We start from the raw sequence: 20,913 nt of genomic DNA, 5'->3' as shown, positions 1-20,913 counted from the left end.
ATGGCTTGATTGGGGAAATGAGATGGCAGAGGGAAGGAAGCTATAAAGATACAGAAGTGTGTAAAGTTATCTGAGGTTTGTGATGATGGTGGCAGTAGCCATCAGATTATTCAGGTGAAGGAAAGCTGCAGATGTGCCAGTTGTGGGGGAACTTCTGAAACTAAATTGTTTTTGGTTCTTAATGAAAGGAAGTTACCAATTCTTGGGGAGACTGAGCCCTGGTGTTTAACCAGAGGCTTTTTAAATCTCATTCCAGACTCAGAGATTTCTCACCTCACAATGCAGTTACATTTTCTAACATGACAGTTCTCCAAGCTCTGCCTGGTGCTGAGCTAGTGAGGTGCAGCAGAGGAAGTTCCCTGCAGCCTGGAACATGTGCAGGGCTCCTCTGGGTGAGTGTGATCAGGCAGCTTTTGGCTCCACGGGCTGCCCCAGAGCTCTGCCTGGGGGCCAGGAGTAAATCCCTGTCCAGGTGTCCGTGTGGAATGAGATCCTGTCTCTGCAGGCAGCTGCTGTGGGTGCAGCTGCCCTCTCTGAAGTGCTCTGGGGTTGCTGCTTTGAAAAGCCCATCTGCCTTTGCTGCGTGTCAGACAGTGCTGTCGGTGTCCCTCAGGATACAGAGCTTTGAGCACTGCTAAGATTTGGGTCACTGAGGAGTGTTGTGAGCAGCATCATAGCAGAACAACCTGCCTTGTTACAAGCTGTACCTTCAGAGAGACCTGGGAATGTTCTTTGAAGGATGGATGTACCTTTTCATTTCATTTCGTGTTTTCTAAAACGCCTCTGTTGCTTGTTAAATCAGCTTGCTGTGTGTCTCTGCGTGTGCTGAGTTTATTGCCTTGCAGTTCAGAGGTCACTGGTGCTTTGGCATTTCCAGTTGCCTGTCCCTGGGCACCTCTGAGTGCTTGTGCAGCAGCGTGCTCAGGGAGATTGCTGATGGCTTTCAGATGAAATGGATGTTGCAGCAAATGTGCCAATGTGAGAGGAATGATGTGTGGGAGAGAACAAGAGACTGTGCTTATGAGAGGGCTGCTCTGTGACAAGGAATTTTTTTTTGTTGCAGGGCAGAAAATTAATTGAAGGAAAATGAGAATATTGACTGAGTTGTTTAAATTAATGCTGATGGGTAACAATTCTTTCCTTCTAGCTTTTTCCTTGGGCGATGTCTTTGTTGTACGGATGCCACTGTTTATGTTGTTACATAATCTGATTTCATGATTTGATTTTTATGGCATCGTTATTCACAGAAAATCCACTTTTTTTCTGGAAATTCCCTTCCTTCCCCAGTTTATTGATGTATTTATGAGCTCAGCGGTGTGACATCTGACAGCCTACTCCGTTTTCCTGTGCCACTTCCACACATTTCCCAATATGAGCAATGCATGACCGAGAGCAGATAATGCAAAAATAACGCAATGCCATTGGTGTTTTAACAACGAAAAGCACTGACTCTTTCTGAAAACTTAATTTGCTTCTCATGCAGGCTAAATTAACAATGGGAACATTTGAAGACATGTTGTTTCTTTGGTGCTTTGTTAATCCACATCCCCGCAGGACTTGCATCCTTGTACTTCAACCCCAGGAAATTAACAGTTTTGTGTGGGATCAAAGAGTAGTTCAGCTTCCTGGGCCCGTTTGTGGGATGAATACAAATGGAAATTTGTAAGATGTAGGTAGGGACCTGCTTGCTAGGAATAGGGAGTGATGTGTTTTCTGGGTAAAATGACAAAAAAAGCTTTTTGGGTCAACTTCAAGCTGTTGGCAACACTACAGAATTTTGGTTTACTCATTGACTTAGAGGAGGAGAATCACTATATATAAATATATATATTCAGTGTTACAAGTTTGCTCTGAGTTTCATTCTGTTGAGGAGTTCTTGAATGGGAGTTTTGGTACAAAAGTTGTGCCAATGTACACTGTTTGCCTTTTTGAGAGGTGTGAGCTCGTGTATTTCAGCATGGTTTGCATGATGGGGCTGTTGTCAAGTCTTCCAACTTTTGCAGTGAAGCCAATTTCTGATTTTCAGACAAAAATGCCTAAATCTCTTTGAAAATCTATATTCAGAATTTGCAAAACTTAGTAAGTTCCAGCTTGGACTTGATAGAGAATCTCGTTAGCAATTCTCATAGGGCAGGGGAGGACTAGCCAGGGAAACTTGTTATTCAGGCTGTCTCCAGCACGCCAGTCCTTCTGGAGACAAAAATCAGACCTGAGCTGTTACACTTGCAAATAATGTTAAGGTTTGGCTTCCTGGAGAAGTGCCTCTCCTTCCAGCACCCTGCTGGCTCTGCAGTGACTTGGCAAATCAGTACATTTATATAATTTGATAGCTGGCTTCTTGCTGAGCTGTGTTGTACTCTGAAAATTCTGAGTCATATGCCTTGACATCCTAGCACTTTCCTTGGCAGCCTTAAAAATCATGCATTGGACATGGTACTGGGCCTACAGCGCTGCTTTGTCCTTGAAATGCTGCCCTGGGATTGACTGCCTTTGCCAGTGGCTGAAAAGCAGGAAATCACCCCACCATGAAGATGCTCCTTTCTTTAAGGAGCTGTGGGCAGTCAGGGACAGTCCTGTTCTCATGGAAATGGTTTCTTGGCACAGCTGGAGACAGTGGCAGTTTTTCCACCCTTCTGTGAATTGCTGGAGATTGAGACGTGGGCCACAGCAGTGGAGGCTGAGGTTCAGCTCTCTGGAGGGGCTGCAGAGCAGAGAGGGTGAGAGGGGGTGGTGATGAGTTCCTCTGGGGATATTGCAGCATTGTGTTCTCACTGCTGGTAGGGGAAGCTCTGTAGGCCGTGGCCCAAAGTTTTTGAAGCTCTTGGTGGAAGTTGCGTGGTTTGGTCTCTGTAGGCTGAGCTTTCTGTTGCACGTGGAGTGTGAGTTTTCTGCAGACCGCATCTTCTCTGAGGTGTCACTTTTTAGCTGCTTTAAAGTAGTCACACTCTCACTGTGCTGCTGGCAGGACTGGCTGGAGGCCTTTTATCTCCCTGCTTAGCAAGAGGTGGCAGTTTCTTGTCTCAGGAGTAGTGTACAGTGTCTTACTCTCTTCTGGCTCTAGATTGTTTTCCAGAGACACAGCAGTACTGCAAATGTACTGAATACAATGCTGTTGTTTTGATCAGGAGCGTCTTGACAACTCCATCTTTGTGCTGCAGGCGTGTAAGGCAAATGAGGTCATTTTGAGCCTGGAAACAAGGAAGTAATCATTGCAGTAAAGTGCTTTAGAGGATGTTTATGGCAGATCAGGAGAACTGCATCGGGCTGTTGTGCAAACCTGTGTTCCTGGAGCAGGCCTGCAAGGTGTGAGCTGGTGGTTGAAGCTTCAGGACTCGCTTTGTTATTTGTGTTGTAGCTTCTTCTCATCTTCCTTAATCTTAGCAAAGTGAGCTGTACCCCAAAACACTTGTTTGGGTGACCCAGGCTAAGGGAAGGAGCAATTTCTTGTCTGTAAATGCGTTTCTCTGTCTTAGATCCACCAATCCGACAACCCCACTAACGTAGTCCGTCCTGGGCTGGGCAGGTGCCTGGGCTGCCTCTAACAGCATTAGCAGTAATTGGGATTTCGTTCAAGAAAGAAGTAGATACACCAAGCTGAAGATGATTGGCTGCTCTCTTTTAACAGACAAGTCTGAGAAGGAAAACCCATTCGAATCCCCTTTCATTCTGGATTGGTGGATCTGAAGCCCAGAAACAAAGTTTCAGGTAAGAAGTCACCCTGTACTATATCTTGCTGCTTCTGCTTAGATGAGTTTGTCCGCACATTCAGTCCCTTGCTTTAACTGCTTTATGTCCCCCAAGTGTTAGGGCACAGGGAATCAGCTGCTGAGCTGAGTCAGACAGGGCATGGCCAGGAGATACTGGAGGGAATTGCCAGTCTGCTGTGGAGCACAGGCCTGGGAGCACGAGGTGAACTTCTGTGTGTGCAGGAACGGGCACAGAGCCATTGGCCACCACAACCTGCTTTTTGAAGGGGAGAGCAGTCTTGCCAGTGACTGTCTCGGGCTCTCCGTGGAGTTCAGGAAGGTCCCAGCTCTGAGTTCGGTCCCTGTCCTCTGATGGGTCCATCAGAACTGGAGAGAACTTTTCTGGTTATTCCTAGGACAATTTCCTGTAGCTTTTCCTGCTGAAATGCCATTTGAAATTCTGTTGTGGGCAGCACTTGGAGTCAGTGTCCCAAACCCTTCCTGAGCTGTCAGTGTGAAGGTTTGGCCCAGCTGTTTTGGGACAGGTGTAGGGCAGGGGTGGCAGGAGGAGCCTCACAGTGACACTGGGTTTATTTCAGAGTAGGAGAGAGCCATTGTACTCAGAGTCACATTCTTCTGAGATTTGGGATGCCTGCAAAAGGCTACAAAAGGTTGTCTTGGAGACTGGTTTGGAAAGTGTTTGCCTCAGGAAGGCAAACTGGGTCCCTGGCTGTAAGGAAAACAAAATTAGGTAAGTTCAGTATTGCATCTGGTGTGAATGGGAGAGATGCACCTCCCAGTACCCAGCTTTACTGTAAGCTGTGCTTTGATGGACTTGGCAATATATTTCTAAAGTCACTGTGAAACAATGTACCTGGATTCCTGTGGACAGTAACAGCAGTCATGCTCAGCCTTTGTATGTTCTCCTTTGTAGGCAGTTACTGCAGTGAATGGTGATGCTTCAGTATCTAACCTCCTGTAGCAGAAACTCTGTAGGTGCAGTTGATCTCATGCATGGTTTTAATTCTGCATTTGTTTTGCTGGTGTGGTATTTTGTGCCAAAGTTATATTTGAATTTAATTGATAAGTAGATTTATAATAAATTGTGGAAAGGGTGCTGTTGTTTCCTGGTTTGATTTTTCGAGTGGTTGAATTTTATTTGGTTAGGGCGGAGAAGTCTGTTTTAGTGTGACTCTTTTAAATAAACCAGAGGGAGAATCTAAGGGAGAATCTAAGAATCTACTTATTAACCTTAGACTGACACATTTCTTGCATTCTCATCTAGTATCAAATTCAATTTGTTCCACAAAGCCATCAGACTCACTTTGGAGTTAAAACTGTAAAATAATGTCTTTCTGTGGAATATTTGCTGTTCAGGGTGTGCCTTTTTCTAAAACGAAAGAACAGGGAGGCAGAAGCAAACTTTAGTGATGAAAACTGAAAAGAGGAAATAATTTAAAATACACTGAGCGGGGAAAAAAAGAGGAAGCATAAATGAGTGCTCCTGCTGATCAAGATCCTCAATTTATTTAATATTGCTTAACTTTTGGAAACATCAGCCAGCCCTACAAAGGCAGCTGTAGAGCTGAGCAGGTTGGAGGCTTTGCTCTTGCCTGTGTTCTGAATGTTACATTTCAGAAAGTGCAATGTGAGGCAGCTCTCAGAGCTGTGGCAGTGTACCTGTGCAGCCCTGCCTGGGAATCCTGGGTTTGTTCCTGGCAGCCCAGCCTCCACAGGCATCGGAACTTGTCGATGCTTCCACCCTGCCTTGGCTGTCGTAGGATTTATTGTTAGCTCTGTTAGGCCTCAGCCTTGAAAACCTAAGGGTCTGAGACAGCTTTTAACATGTTAGACAAGTTTCAGCCACATTTTTTTCTGTTTGATGCCCTGCAAGTTTCTGCTGTGTGATTGGCAGTGCTGGGTCCGTGTTGCCCTCTCAGGATTTGCCCTGAGCTGCTGGCTGGAGATGTCTGCAAGTCCCTGTTCTGCTGCAGGAGAGCAGAAGAAAGTGTTTTGTTTTAGAAATGGCCTTTTTAGTGTAACACAGGGGATGTTAGTGCTGAAAGGTGTATCACACAACTGCAGGACTCAGGGTGTAAGTACATGAATGAAACAAGGGCTAATCTAAATGCTGTGTATTTTGGAAAATTGAGATTATTTCAGTTAATGTTCGGAGTGACTTACGCAAACATCTTAGGATTTTCTCCCAGTCCTTTGTATCTTCTTGAAAATGAGCTGCTGCATCTCATGAGTCTTATCCTGATTAATAAATTATAATAGAGTAAGATGGTTATTCTATTCAAAGAAAGCATTTAATCTTCTCTCCACTGAACCCATATTCTTTTGTAGCATTGACTGTGTGTAGCAAACACACGCTTTGATCTTCAGGAGCAGAGTGGGACAGCGTTATCCATCAGCCTCCTGTGAATTCAGTGTCCTGTCTAGAGCATCGCTGTGGTAATAAGGAGAATTTATCTGATCAATTCTTTTCCCTTGTCTTGCTTTAAATTTCCTCATTCCTCACTTAGTGTTTTTCCCCAAATGCAAGAGCTTATGTGCAGATCTCGAATGGCTGTTGGAAGGTTGTTCCATTGAGCAGTTTTTTTTGTGAATGGCAATGATTTGGCTAAATTGATTTTCCTAATGGCACTGTGACTCAGCTATTGGTTACCTATTTTTTTTAGAATGATCTAATAGCAGTAAAAGAAGAGTAAAAAATTTTTCACAAATTAAAATGAGTTTTCCACTCTGTGGGTATTTATTTATGAGAAATTAATTTTTTGCATTTGTAGCTCATGGAAGGACAGAAATAAATGCCGGAGTAACTTACATATGAAAAAACTTTGTTGACCTGGGAGTCCAGTTCTGTTGAAATGGAAGCAGATTGCTGGAATGCACATGTAAAACTCCCTGGAGTGTGGAAATGTGTTGTATGGATGGTGCTCCAACAGCCTTCCGAAACCCCCAGGCCCAGTGGGGTTGCGTTTGGCCATGGGGAAGGTAGTGATGTGATGGCACCGATTCCAACAGACTTGTGTGGAGCACGTGGGCACAGGGCATCTCCCTGGGCACAGCCTGGCTCTGGGTGGCAGCAGGAGGAGTCCAGAGTGCTCCTGTTGGTCAGGCACTCGTGTCTGTACCTCCAGGGATGTGCAGGGACCATCCCCTGCCAGCCGGGCTGTCCCTGGGGAAGCTTGTGTCCCTGCTCCCTGCATGTTCCACTCAGTGTTCACACAGACCTTGGATGTTCTGCTTTCCCACTTGTGCACACTCATTCCCAGCCCACGGCTTCACCACTGCTCTGCTTGGCACTGTTTGAAGCCTGAACAGGAAAAGCACCAGGTCAGATCTGGAGGAAATCCCAGCATGCAAACCGAGAGGGAGGTGGAGCTGGCTGCTATTCCTGCCGAGTGTAAAATAATAATGAAGACCTTGAAACAGTGTTGCTGTTCATATTTTTTATGTCTTGGTGTGGTTAATGCTGATTTTTGAGGAGATCTGAGCTTGTCATTAAGTTGGAGGTGGGAGCATAAGGCTTTCCCGACCGTCAGACTGCCCTCAAATCCAAGTTGGCTTTTAAGAGCACCTCTTGGGCTGCATTAAACTGAGCCCCCAGCCTTGGAGAAGGGTTTAATTAGCACCTCTTACCCATAAAATTATCAGGATTAAGTGTTAGTGGAAATAAATAGCAATTGTGTTTGTCCAGGCCTAAATCAAAGTAAACTAACCAGCAAATCACCAGTTTTCAGTAGCATGTGAATTCCTTACAGCTAAAAATCTGAAAAAAAATTTGACAGTGAAGGTTGAGGTTATTTGATTGCATCTTTTTTGCATATTTTTGCCTTAAGACCAGAATTTCCTAAGCTGTAAACACACAAAAAAATTTGGAGTCCCTAAATTATCTTGTATAAATAAAATGAATGCAGTGAAAAATTCTGAGGTCATAATTTTGATATTTTATAAAACTTTCAGCATAAGTGTGGGTTATGTAAATGCTGTCATTCTTGGTTATGACACTGCAATATTGCCATGCCTGGGTTGCAAAGGTGTTCTAATTCCATCAGAAATACAGGCTATAGGCATTTCTTGAGCAATTTAATGGGCTTTAGAGGATAAATGTGTGAGGTTTTTTTAAGGGATACAAAAGTGTGAGGATTTCTGTGTGACAATATCAGATGCACTGAAAGAAACGATTTCTGGGCATGTTACACTGCTTTAACCAGGCCATGTTGTAACCTGTAACCAGATAAAGGAAAACTTTGGATAGTTCGGGGCCCCAGAGGGTGTTTTTTATATCTCCCTCCTAAAAGTTCCCAGCTACAAAGTTGGTTTATTGGATGCACACGGCTGTGTGCTTTGCTATTAATATAAGAAGTTCTTAACATTTGAGTTTTAAAGACATTGAAGCATCTTCCCTTTTCACTGACGATTTCCATGTTTCTCTGGGATTGCAGCATTTTGTATAGGCTGCTTAAATTTGAGATTTAAGATTGAAACATAAAGCTTGAAATGTAATTCCTGGGGCTAGACCACCAAAGCAGTTCTTTGTGTATGGAATTAGCATCCATCATCTAATAATAAAATTAGAGTACGAATATTTGCAAGCACAAGGCATTGAAGAGATCAGAATGAGTTTCTGTGTCTGTTCCCTCCTTGCCCTGGGACTCAAAGCCCCTCTCAGCTCTGCAAACAGGACCTCCAGGTGATCCACAGCCCTCAGAATGTGAGGTAGTTAACGCTCTGCATTGCTAATTACCTTATCCCTTAAAATCTGAGTTTAGGCCAAATTTCAGTTGGCCTTACCTTAACCTGTGCAGTTCTGATCTCTGTGTTCTCATTTAATTCTGTGCCCATTGGCCATTGGCACTTTCCCCTTCCCAGACTTTATTAAATGGTGCTGCACCTCCCTGGGCTCCTGTCAAAAGAAGGAGCAGTGCACGGTGAAGCCTTTGGAACATTGTTAAGCTTTTATTCACGACAGGGTCAAGCAATAACATGTCAGGGAAGCACACAAATATTTGCACGTTCCTGTTTCGGTGTGAAGTGGGACACAATATTTAATTTGTAGCATTGTGCAATAGCAATGCTGCAGCTGAGTGTCCAGGGAGTTTTTGTAAAGCCTTTCATGCAGAGTTTTGTAATGCTGTGAAAAGGTTTTTGTGTGGCTTAACCTTGGCATGGAAATGGCCTCGGTGTCTAATGCATTTTGAATTAAATTTTTAAAAATGTTCTGAAGTTACCCATTTTTCTCTTAAGCACTCAAAATTCAGTTTATTTAGCTAGAGTAGTTCCTAAACTCCCCCACATAATAACCTCTAAACCAGTGATTTTTAGCTTATCATTTGTGGACATCTACAGGTGCAGATTCATTATAAACATTATGCACGGCTTTTTACACTAGATCCGAACATCTCAGGAGAGGAGTTTGCTGTGGTTTTTATCAATGACTTTTGTTAAGTCACGTGAGCAAAGTGACTTTTTTTCTTTTTATCAGGCCTCTATGTTTAAAAATGTTTTTGGGCTTTAATTAACACCTGCAGAAATACCCTGAATTTTGCTGGTTCAGTGTTGCAGAACCACCATGAAGATACTGTCCTAAATAGAAACAAAGAATGAAACAGATTGGAAAGGGAGTTTCTTAAATTATACACTTATTTTTTAAAAACAGACCTATAAAAGTGTGTATCTTCAATCAGTGGGTTTTAACAGTACATCCGATCTCTTTTGAAAATATGAAAACCTCTTTTTTTTTTTTTTTGGTGTCTTCTTGAAGTTAAGGTAGTTTCCCTGTTGTCATTGGTTGACTGTCTTAGAAGTGTCCTGGGAGCTAAATTTCCAGTGTTAGTGTGAAGACATGTCAAAGTTAAGTAATGCAAAGTAATGACAGATATAGTGGAGTAATTACTTTATAGCTAAATCCCATTTCTCTAAACATTAAATAAACTTTTAAAAACTTTTAGTAATTGAAAATGATGGGTTTGTTTTACTATTAACAAAAGAATTATACATTAAAACATAGATACGACTATTTTTACCCCGTCCATAAGATATATGCTCCCACTCTTGCCATGCCAAGTGCATAGCACAGGACATCCCTGTGGAATCAGCACCTTCCCTCTGGGTAAGAGAGGGAATTTCAATGTGTTTTGGTGCTGCTAGGGGCATTCTTGTGCTGGTTTTGCTGTAATTTCTCTCCTTAGCATGGAGATGAAAATATTGGTGTACCTTCTGTTTTATTCACAAGATATGAAACAAAAGTTTTTTACCCTTCAGGTGCTCTGGGCTCTCTCCCCCTCCTTGATCCTGGCACAAACTGCTTTCCATGAGGCTTTACCTCCAGTTATTCCACTTTCAGCTTTGACCTGTGTGGGGCTTTTCTTTTAAAGTTTTGGTGTCTATTTTAACTAAATTGGAAGCCTGTGTGGAAAATAGTGAAAGCTCAGTCTGTGCCAAATATTGCAGCTGAGTTTGTGCACTGCTCGATGCTGAGGAATTGAATCCTTTTCCCTAACTTTATCTGGTGTATGTACTGCTCTGTCCTTAAAAGGAACTGGGAAATAATATTGGGGAGCTACAGAAGTTTTGGGCAGTCTATCTGTATCAAATTTCTTCAGCTTCAGAAAAGAAACAAAAGGGATCTCCAAACTTTTCCTAACTTCTCATGTCAGCAGTGGGGAATTTAGTAGTTAAGTTCGGGTGGCAGGATGAGTAGTAAATGTAGCCAGGGGATGCTTCGGCTTTAGGATATCTTCAATTATAGTTCCAGCATTTTTCTGCAGTTCATTAGGATTCCTCGATTAAGCAGAACTTGGTCATGCAATTTGAACTTAGCTAAGTGTGATTCCTCTCTAAAATGTGCTCCCATTGTCAGGTTGTCTGTCCCAGTGCAGAAAAAAGAACCACAGTTTGTTTGAGAAAGCTGAGACACAGGGGATTGCCAGAGCTTAATTCCCAAAGCTTGCCAGGTGGATTCTAAAGCCTTGCCAGCCCAATGGCAGCTCCTGGCCTCCTGTCCCCAGCGGGACTGTGCAGGGCACAGCTGGGCGCAGGGATTTTGGCCAGGCCGGGTTGCTGGGTGAGGCCTCTGCCCCAGAAGCTCTGCTGTGGGCAGCAGTGTGAGTGGACTGAAGCTCTCCTGCTGCTGGGAGTCATAAAACATTCAGCTGGGCACTAAAGCCACGAGGTTACAGAGGGGGAAAAGGAGCTCAGGCCAGAGGGATGGCTTGTCCTTGATTGCTGAACAGGATCTTCAGTGGTTATTTTACCCTGGCGCTAACTGTGATGAATGTAGAAATAACATAGATAAGTACCCACGTTAACATACTAATGAGTTGCCTGCCTTGAGTGATTTGTTGTGGCATCTAACTGCTTCTTCTCTTCCTTCCTTTTTGTCACCCTGCAGTGTTCTGTGCCAAGGTCTTTGTGGCTAGGCTGCTCCAACCTGGTAGAGAGCATGTGCGCACTGAGATGCCTGCAGAGCATGCCCAGTGTCAGATGTCTCCAGGTGCCTTTCTTCTTTCTTGTTGTAAATGTTATGCTGTTGAACTTGTGTTAAACTCTCAGGACTCTGTTTAATCAAATTGTTTAGTCTGCTAAATGTTTTTTGTGCATCCTTTTCTGAAATCTTCTACTTAACTGCATTGTAGGAGTGACTCTTCAAGGGCTTTCTGTGCAGTAGGGCCGGGGGGAGTTGTGTTCTATTGCCTGTATACTGACGTTGTGATACAGTAGCATAGTTCTGCATGTTGCCTGCTACCTTTTGCTTTCTCGTTTAACTTAAAAATAACCTAATGAGCTTTGCCATTTCTCTTAAATTGCAATGAACTGACCAACCTGTGATATTTGTGTGATTTAATTTAGAAAGGATAAGCTTTTTATTTGCTTCTAAGTGTGGTCCTGGGTGTAGCCTTACCTTAGTCTTTGCACGTGTTTGAATGCAGAATAGTGAGCATGGAGTCCTGGGGTCTTTGGGTTGCCCTGTTAACTCATTTTTTTAACTTTTAAGAAGTGAAGAACAAGGGATGGGGGTAGGGGGGTTGGTCTGCATAGAAAACCACTAAATCCTAAGTTGTCTGTTGTTTTTCTTCTAGTAAGCTGTTGGAGCTAAGCCTGCATAACTTATAGATGGGGAATTGCTGCTTCATTGCTTTGGAAGGGATTGAAAATGATTAAAAGGGAGCTTTTGGGACCAGTTAACAATTTTTCCCACAGTATTCACCTTGGAAGGAAAATGCTGAACGTGTGTAGTAACTGTGTGGCACTTCCCAAAGTGTTTCCGAATGTAACATTTTTTAGCAGAAAGCAAGGATTATTTAAGGTTAGTCTGTTTGCATAAGAGCATTATTCAGTGGTTCAAGTCTTTCATGTGTATAAAATGAGTAGTTAAAAGAAATTGCTTTTTGTGAATGAAAATGAACAGTTGAGTTTTGTGTCACTGCATTTGAGGTGAGCCACTGGAGAACATCAGTGTCTTACCTTAGAGAGTAAGCAGTTATTTCAAAACCTCTCTTCTCACCTGCAAAATGTGGCCACTTGAAATTCAGCAAATCTGAATTTCAGAACCAGAAATTCCTTCAAAATTTTTGTTAAAATATAAATCTCTTTTTCCATTTGAATACTTTATGTATACAATTTTGAAATAGTATTCAAAGAAAGGACAAAAACTCATGTCCAAGACAAACTCATGGATGGATAATTCAGTTTTATAGAAATGAAGAGTCTCATGGCCAAATAATGCTTATAGAAGAGTGCCTACAGCCATGCCAGGGCAGAGTCCCAGAAGTTTGGTATCTGTCTTGGCAATATTTGCAAGCTACTTCTAATTTTGACAGGGTAGGATTGTTGGGGTGTCTGCAGGGCCAGGGGTCAGGTTTGAGTGATCCTTGTGGGTCTCTTCCAGCTCAGGATATTCCATGGTTCAGTGAAATACTGTGCCAAAATAAAGACTTTTTTCTTTTTATTAAGATTTGATTGTTTCTGTAGAACTGCAGCCAGAAGAGGCTTTGAGACTTTTGGAAGTGTCTGTGAAGGATTATTTAAAAAAAAAAAAAAAAAAGTTCTCCTTTTGAGGGTGTGTGACTCAGTGATGTCTGAAGGGGAACTTGGAAGCAAAAGCGGCACCAGCTGCTTTCTCCATTTATTATTTTTGGCACTGTGACTTGCCCTTCATTGTTTCCTGAACTCTAAGCCCACATAGAAATCAGGTGGGACACAGGTAGCAAGAGCTCTTGGTTCTGTAGCACACATTCAGTTAGGGTGAAATGATTAATAGGAAGTGCTGGAAGGGAAATACAGAAGCTCTTGGTGATTCACAGCAGTTACCTGGGATTGTGTCTGTTGTGTGTGGTGTGTGTAGAGTGAGCAGAGCAGGCCAGAAAGGGAGAAGCACAGTCTTCACTCTGGAGCCTTGGAGAATCTCTCCAGGAAGCTCTTACTCAGTCCTGGGGCTTTTTCGAACCTTTAGGCTTCAGCAGTCACCTGCCATCCACCCAAAGGAAGAAAGTAGGGATTGGGTTAGCTCTGCCTTTCTGTGAGTTTGTTAACAATCATCAAACCTAACCAGGCTGTTTAAAATCAAGCTGTAGCATTTCAGCAAGCCCCTCTGCCCATGAACTGGGAGAGGTGTTCCAGTTCTCAGTCTGGGTGTGTATTCTGTGCTTTTCTTCATGCAGTAAAATACCCTCATAGTGCCTGCAGTTTACTGGAGAAATATTTGCTTTCTGCATTCTGTGATATGTTAGAGAATGCAGAAGAGAAACAGGTAATTTGTTAAAAAATATTAATTCCTATTTGTGGTACTTGAGATTTCTTCTCATGTACTCTGGCTTTTGGTTTAATTGATACTGTTAGGAAATAAAGTCCCTGACACTTAACACTTGTTTCTGTTGCATGGAGAAGTATATATTAAATGCCAGTTAATAATACTTGAAACTGCTACAAGGCCTTATTTTATCTGCTTAGTTATTACCTTTAATGATGTTTTTGTACATGAACACACTGCTATCCAATAGTTCCTGTTTTCATTTGCTTTTATATGAATTTCTCTGCAAAATTAAACCCAAAATTCTTGTTCAGGTCTTTAGAGAAACTGGTTCTGTTAGCAGGTGAGTGATGCAACCCTGTGGATACAGCACCTTCCATGGCTTCATCCTTGGAGCACAGCAGGGTTTTGAGTGTGTTTTGTGGTGCTGATTTGGGAAGTGGCTCCAGCAGGGCTTCCAGGCAGAGACAGGCAGGGTTCTGGGCTCTGTGAGTAAACATCTCCAGTGTGATGTGAGCACTGTTCATTAAGCAACAGAAGATAAGAGCCCAGGCATCACTTTGAATTATTGCATAATGTAGGAGGTGATGAAATAAGTCTTGGGAAATGAATTATTAGAGAGATATAATGAAAATCCCAGTAACCAAATACTGTGCCACCAAGTTTCTTCCCTGTCTTCAGTTACACTTTTCTTCCACTTCTATTTTTTAAAAAATAATTTTATCTCTCTTTTAAAACTCTGCTTAGATTTTGCTGTGCTTATTTACACCCTCCCAAGATCTTTGGGATTCTTAGAAAAGATTCTTTCCTACATCTTTCCATCTATGCATGAAGTTTTCAGCTTAATTGCATGCAGTACCCTGCTCCTCTTTGCCTCTGTGCTCACAAGTGGGCTGTGTGGCCTGGAAGCTTTAACAGAGTGCATTCACTGCAGGAACAAGAAATGTCTCACTTCCTGAGCTGCCAGTGAGAGATCTTAGCTTGTTCCTCCACAGGCCAGATCTTAGAGTTCATGCAGTGGCTTTTTCAACTTGAGTCTCCCCGACTCCCCCAAGGCTGTTTTCGCAAGTACTCTGGAGCTTGGGATGGATAGCACCTCCAGCTTTCCTGTCCTTTATCCTTGGCTTCTGCCCAGTGGGGTGTCCAGCTCCAGAGGTGCTCCTGGACCTGCATTTCCCTTTTCATGGAGTCCCCATCCTCAGAGGTGGCACTCAGTGCTCTGGGCTGGTTATCTAACATAAATTTCCCTTCTTTCAGTTTAAACACAGAAGTTTCCAGAAGGAAGTTTATATTTTTACTTATTGATGTTACAATTTAGCATTAACTTGCTTAAGCTTCTGTTTGTTTCTCTTTACTAATTTTGAGCTTCTGTTGATGTTTCTATTCTGATACCAGAGGGAAGCACAACAACAGAAAGTGTAGTTGGAAAAACTTGTAGTTGAAAGCTAAGAATTGATAATGAAAACTACTTCATCCTCTTTTCCCAGTACAAATTCAGGCACAGACATGATGAAGTTTTCTTAAAACCGCAGAGTGCTGGAGATGGGCTCTCCTCAAACCTTCTCCTCCAGAGCATGAAATCACAAACAGAAGATGATGAGTGGCCTATTGCTCTGGAGCCTGCATCCCTTTGGAAATGTTACTCTCTGCAGCTGTTGAAATGAGTTATCATAACCAGACAACTGCTTTACTGCTTCTGTTGGGTCTGAAGTCATTTACAAATACCTATTTGACATGTTTTCTGGTATTTTGCCTCAAAACAGTGGAACTGTTACCATTTCTTTTTGGAAACAGTCCAACAGCTCCATTAAAAAGAAATACATTATTCCTTTTCTTTAAAGGAACAGAATGTTCTCTCCAATATCTGAAATATTTGTGCTTGTTCCCTGTGTTTAAACAGACTTTTCAGAGACACAGAGCTTTCAAACCAAGGCCAACAGTGTAGAAGCAATTAAAACTACCCATGGTGGGTCTGGGGGTAATGTGGGCAGGGGGATGGCCTGGATTCCCCAGTCCCTAAATCTGAGGTAAAATTGGCCAGTTTTCCCTCTGGTAATCAGCAGCAGTGCTTTCCAGTGTGGTTCCTTCTGGCTGGAGTCTCCTCTCAGTGAAAAGTAACACCAGTTTGGGGTTTGTTTTCAGCAGTTTCTTGTAATAACTTTTCTTTTTTAGTTCTCAGTGTGGGTGTTCTAGATTTTGAGGCCTGATCCAACAGCTCAGTTTGGTGGCAGTTGCACATACTGCAGGCATTTGCAAAGGGTAGCATTGCATTTTACTCCCCCTGGTGCTTCAGTGCTTGGCCATCCTCGTGGTCTCCACCATATCCCAGCCTGTTTCCTTTGGAGAGCCTAAACGGGGATGAGCACTCTGGATGCACTCTGGGCATCCCTTACAGTCACAGCAGATTCTTGTGGTGTGGCCAGCCATGGCTTGGTGCTGGATCCAGACACCTCTGTCTAGGAGGATGGGGAAATGTGAAATGCAGGGATTACTTTTTCCAAGCATGGTTTATTCTCCAAAGGGAAAGGTTCTCATAAGCACTTCTCTGGTGTCCTTTGTGTATCTGAGTGCTTTGGGCTTTATGACTTCGTTTTTTTAACTGAGCCTCTTCATTCTTAGGGGCAAGAAGGGACCTTCTCTGTCTTGGGTCAGTTCCTAGTGTTTGTTTGGAAATGGAAGTGAGTTGTTATTCACTGGAGTAAATCCCAGGACTGAGCTCTGAGCCAGAGCTCTGCTCTTTGCTTTCCTCAGCTGAGGAGCAGAAATGTGTCCCTGATGTGTGAGAACCAGCAAAATGGAGTAAAGATCTGTGAGTTTTGGTTCCTGATTTGCCTGGGACATGACGTGCATCTGTCACTTGGAGCTGGCTGTGGCTCCTGCTGACGATTCCAGCTGTATTCCCGGTGATCAGCAAGAGGGGGGAGCAGCCTGTGAAACCTCGTGGCAGGTTTGGGTCACCTGTGGTGGCCTCCCCTGGCTGGCACCATTGGGTACTGCCAAGCACTGACCTTTCTGCTTGTGGGGAAAGAGTTTTGCTGCTACAAACAACCTGATACACACGAGTGCTTTTTTTTGACTTGTTCTTTTCAGTGGTTTTTGGAGAGCACTAAAGGTCATGCATTTCATCCCCAGGCTGCCAAGTGTGCTTGAACAGAAGAGTGACCCCTTTCAGGAGCCTGCTCCCCTTGGTGGAGAGTTCTCTCATTGTGGTCTGCTCTTCAGAAGTTGCCAGTATTCAGAAGTCAGTAATTGACTTAATCACTGATCTTTATGAGCCAGATGAGGTGGAAGTGGTGAAATGAGTCCCTCTGAGATACAGCACTAAGCTGCTGCTGCAGGAGGGGCTTCTGAACACAGCAGAAGTCATGGGAGCTTAGAGATTTTTTTTTTTTTTTTGTTTAGTGTTTCTCTCCCATTCCATTCAGAGATCCCAGTCTGTGCACTCCACACTGGGCAGGATATGTCCCTGTGGAGGCAGGTTCTCCATGGTGAATTCATGGACCTTGCCTTGGCAAATCCAGTGCCCGTTGCTTAGAGCTGCAACAGTGAGTGCAATGTCAGACATTAATTGTGTTCCTCAGAAAGCAGTACACAGCCCCACTAAGCCCGAGAGATTTCACAAATGGTGGGCAGGAGCTGTTACTGCTCACGGCTCTTCTGAAGTGTCTTCAGAGGCCACAGCCTCGTGTTGATGCTTTCTTAGCCTCCTGTGGGAGAAAGGATTTTTTTTCTCTCTCTGATCCTGTTATGGCGGAAAGAAATGTGTTAGGAAACATGCTTTGCTCCCTGCCTGCCTTCTGGCAGTGCCATGCTTGTGCTGGGAGGGATGGAGGAGGGAAATCTGCCCAAGGAGAGGAGGAGATACAAGGCAGTCTGTTCTGGGTATGTGTGACAGTCCTCTTCCTTGCAGGTCTTGTCTCTTTTCCACAGAGGAATTTCCTAGGATACAGAAGTATGTAATCAAATATTTCCCACCAAGGTTGAAACTACATTTGTGCAATGTCTTTACACTGCAGGCTCCTCATCAGAACCCCCTGGCAGGAGGGTGGGTCCCTTGCTCAGGGGAATTCAGCAGCTGTGTGAGTACCAGTGTTGATGGTTTTGCTGATACTGATGGTGCCACTCTGAGTCACCATCAAAAGGACACTTACCCCTTCCAGGACAGACTCTGGGTGCTTAGAAGGCTGCCCATTCCCAGCTTTCCCTGAGCCTCCGTGATTTGCATCTGATGAGTTGTTTTGTGGGCCTTCAGGACTGACATTTAAGAGTCTTAAATAGATGGTTGGTTTCTTGTGATCCTTTGAAATGGTGGGAGAATCCAAATACATCAAGGGAGGCATCAGAGTCCAGGATAGCACAGCTGGCTACAGACGCAGCAGGGGATTGAGCAAATTGTACCAATCCCCATCTGGCAGGGCTGGAGGAAGTGCTACAGCAGAGAAAGAAGGAACTCTATAGTGAGCTTTTTACTCCTCTGTGTAATATTTCTGTGGCAAAATGGTCCTGTTTCCAAACCTCACTGCAGAAAGGCTTGGCTTTGTGGTGCAGGATGGTCTTCCACTGCTCCCAAGTGGATTTGGGATTCCTGAGAAGTTTGAGGTGACGTTGCCCTCGAAGAGCAATGCTGTAACCGATTTGTGTTGTCCTGAAGTATCTGTGAAATTCTGTTTCAGCCTTGCTGGTTCCAGAGTTACCCTTCCCAAAGCCCCTTCAGATGGTGTGTCTGCCCCGGAAGCAGAGCACGGACTCTCTGGGACTGTCCCTGGGTTCAGAAGCGAGGGCCAGCAGCTTTCCTTCTCCAGTGCCCAGGCCCTGGGGAAGGCATTCTGCTGGCTCTGCCACAAGCACAGGGCTGGGGTTGGGGTGCACAACGTGTCATCTGGTCCTGGCTTTGGTTTGCCCTGTGCCACAGCTCTGCCACCTTTCTCTCACACAAGAAGCTGTACTGTGACTCCAGGCACTGATGATGTGGTGTGGATTGAAACTAATCTTCCCAACTCAGGAACCTGAGATGTGGGGCAACTGTTCCTGCTGTTCTCAAATCCTGTTCTGTAGAGTCTTACAGTGAGGTGCTGTTGTACTCATCAACTGGATCTTGAAGTTGTAGAGAGAGAAGTGTTGCTGACCTTCCAGGTCAGGAACATTTACCAGCCGTTATATAAATCGTGTGAAATTGAAATTATGCAATTACATGTGCCTTTGAAAAGCCAGATAAAATCAGCACTCGAATGCAGAGTGTCTACCTAACCCCAGGCAAGGCTGGGTGGATATTTAAAAAAAATCATTCGAGTATTTTTTTACAACTTGTATTACTGAAGGCCTTTTCCTTTAGCTGCAGTTAGGCTGCAGCCCTCGTGGAGAGAAGATTTTCTCCACATTCTGGATGCTTGGATATCAGCAGTTCCAAACCCACACTGACCTTGTGCATAAACAAAAGGTTGTGTTTCAGACAATTAGTGAGTGATTAGAATTTCCTGAAGAGTTGTGAAGATTGATACACTCCCATGAGCTGCCAAGTGTGGAATACACTGCTCTACATTTCTGGAGGACAGGACTCTTCCTTGGAGTAGCTCACTGGTTCTAGGCTGCAGTTTTATTGAATTTTCATTGTGTTGGCTGCTTTTCCTGTATTTCTTTTGTGTGCAAATACCTTCTATTTTGCAGAAGATGAATAATTGAGAGTTACTGCAGGTTTAGTATTTCAGACTGTTCAGTAGCTTTGAGTAACCTTTGTGTAGCTTTTACTATAAAAGTTTTTATAGAAGCCTATTCAAAACCTGCTTAAAGTTTTGTATTGTCTGAAGCCATTGAGTGTCCCCTCCCTCTCACAGCTCCTCAAACCCCTTGTGCTGAGGGTTATGCTTTGGGCTGGCAATTTGAGGTGACTCCCTTTAGTTTGATATGGAAACAGCAGGAGAGATCTGAACCTAAATTCCCTCTGGGAAACCAGGAATAACCTTTGAAGTATTTTAACTTTGCACCAGGCAGCCAAGTTGCAAATGTGTAGTTAATCTTAACAGAGGCTAATTTATTTTTTGTGAATTTGAACTGATCTAATTACTAGCTTAGCCTGGAATTTGCTTCCCATATGTTACTTATCCTACCTTTAATCTGGAATACTGTTAACATTTATTAATTCTGTGGGCCACAGTGCTGTCTTCTGCCTTGTTTACTCATGAATGTGGCACAGAGAAAAACATCCAGCTTTTGGAGCTTTTGGAATTTGATTTTGCCTTACCCTGGTGTGGGGGTGTGCACACAGCCCCTGGGTTTTGGAAAGGATGCTCCATGGGAATGGCAGAGCTTGTAGAAGGGAATATGGGGCAGGTTCTGGGCTGTGGAACAGCAGTGCTGATGGAGGAGTTGGGTGTTGCAGGGATGCATCAGCTGCCTCTGGAGTGTCTTGGCTGCTCCTGGAGCCCTGGAATTCAGCTGCTGTTCTGTGCTCAACCCTCCGTCAGCTGTGGTAATCTGATCAGTCAGCACTCAAATGCAACTTTAAATAGTTTGTTTTCCTTTTACAAGTCCTATAAATGATGAGATGAGTGGATCTGAAGAGGTCTCTTTGCATCTGCTCTAAAGGGAAGAAAAACGATGATAATCTTGAGCCAGTATTTTCCCTTCAAGTTTTCTTTTTTGGATACTTTTTAAATACAGGAAATAAAAGCTAAAACGGCTCTTTACTGGACATTGAGATAGTTTCTAAGGTAGTAAATACAACTTAATGTTTATATTATATTAAAAAAAATCCCAAAAGCTTGACATAACTAATCCTCCTAACTGCCTAACAAAATCCAGTTATTTAGAGTACCTTTTGATACAGTTACAAGTGCAGATGTTCTGAATAAGTGTGTAACATGGTGAAGTCAAAGCTTTAAAAACTTAAGCTCTGCTTTTCCTTTGGAACTTCCAGTGAGTTTGCTGTGTAAGGGACATGGTTTGAAGTTTGCCCTGAGTTTTAAAGTACAGAGGAAAAACTATTCTACTTTGGGGTGGATTAAGATTGAAAGTGCAGATTCTACCTAAATAAGTTTATGTGGAAAATAGATGAACCATTAGTGCAAAACTACTGCTAATAATTGTAGCTGAGAACTTGTGGTAATTTCTCTTAATTTAAAAATATCAATTAAAAAAAACAAACTAACACCTTGCTCCTGACATCTGTGTACCTTCCTACAGCCCAACCTTTTGTCAGGGCCATGTTTCTACTTTAAACATTTTACTGTTATTCACAGACAGAAAAGATTTGTCTTTTGAGGTATTTGACCTGTTAGGATAGTGAAAGTTAATTGTGAGATGTTTTAGGCAAGTGACTGCAAGTCTTATCAGTGATACCAGTGATAAGCTTGATGACTGCTTTGATACACAATTTGAATATTGAGATTTGCTGCTCTGGCAGGAGTGGATTGGGATTCCTGCACACATCAGTGTCTGCCAAGGAAAGCTGAGTGACTGGACAGTGAAAGG

At 43.3% G+C, this 20,913-nt stretch overlaps 1 protein-coding gene across 6 annotated transcripts in view; it reads left to right on the top strand.

Annotated features, from left to right (window-relative positions):
* Positions 1 to 20,913, top strand: part of FBXW11 (F-box and WD repeat domain containing 11) — a 56,934-nt gene that overhangs the window by 4,585 nt on the left and 31,436 nt on the right. The window contains exons 2-4 of one of the 6 annotated variants that reach the window (XM_053956530.1): positions 3,626 to 3,705; positions 6,036 to 6,143; positions 11,089 to 11,190. The exons of 1 other annotated variant lie outside the window; for it this stretch is intronic. In XM_053956530.1, coding sequence (XP_053812505.1) covers positions 11,140 to 11,190 — 51 coding nt within the window. In that variant the 5' untranslated portion in view covers positions 3,626 to 3,705; positions 6,036 to 6,143; positions 11,089 to 11,139. The remainder of the gene's footprint in view (positions 1 to 3,625; positions 3,706 to 6,035; positions 6,144 to 11,088; positions 11,191 to 20,913) is intronic. 4 more of the 6 variants (XM_053956531.1, XM_053956534.1, XM_053956529.1 and 1 more) reach the window with 4 other exon arrangements.

The sequence above is a fragment of the Vidua chalybeata genome, chromosome 15, assembly GCF_026979565.1.
Source record: "Vidua chalybeata isolate OUT-0048 chromosome 15, bVidCha1 merged haplotype, whole genome shotgun sequence".
Lineage (NCBI taxonomy): Eukaryota > Metazoa > Chordata > Aves > Passeriformes > Viduidae > Vidua > Vidua chalybeata.
The sequence above is the reverse complement of the archived record's forward strand: the minus strand, read 5'-3'. Positions and strand labels throughout refer to the sequence as shown.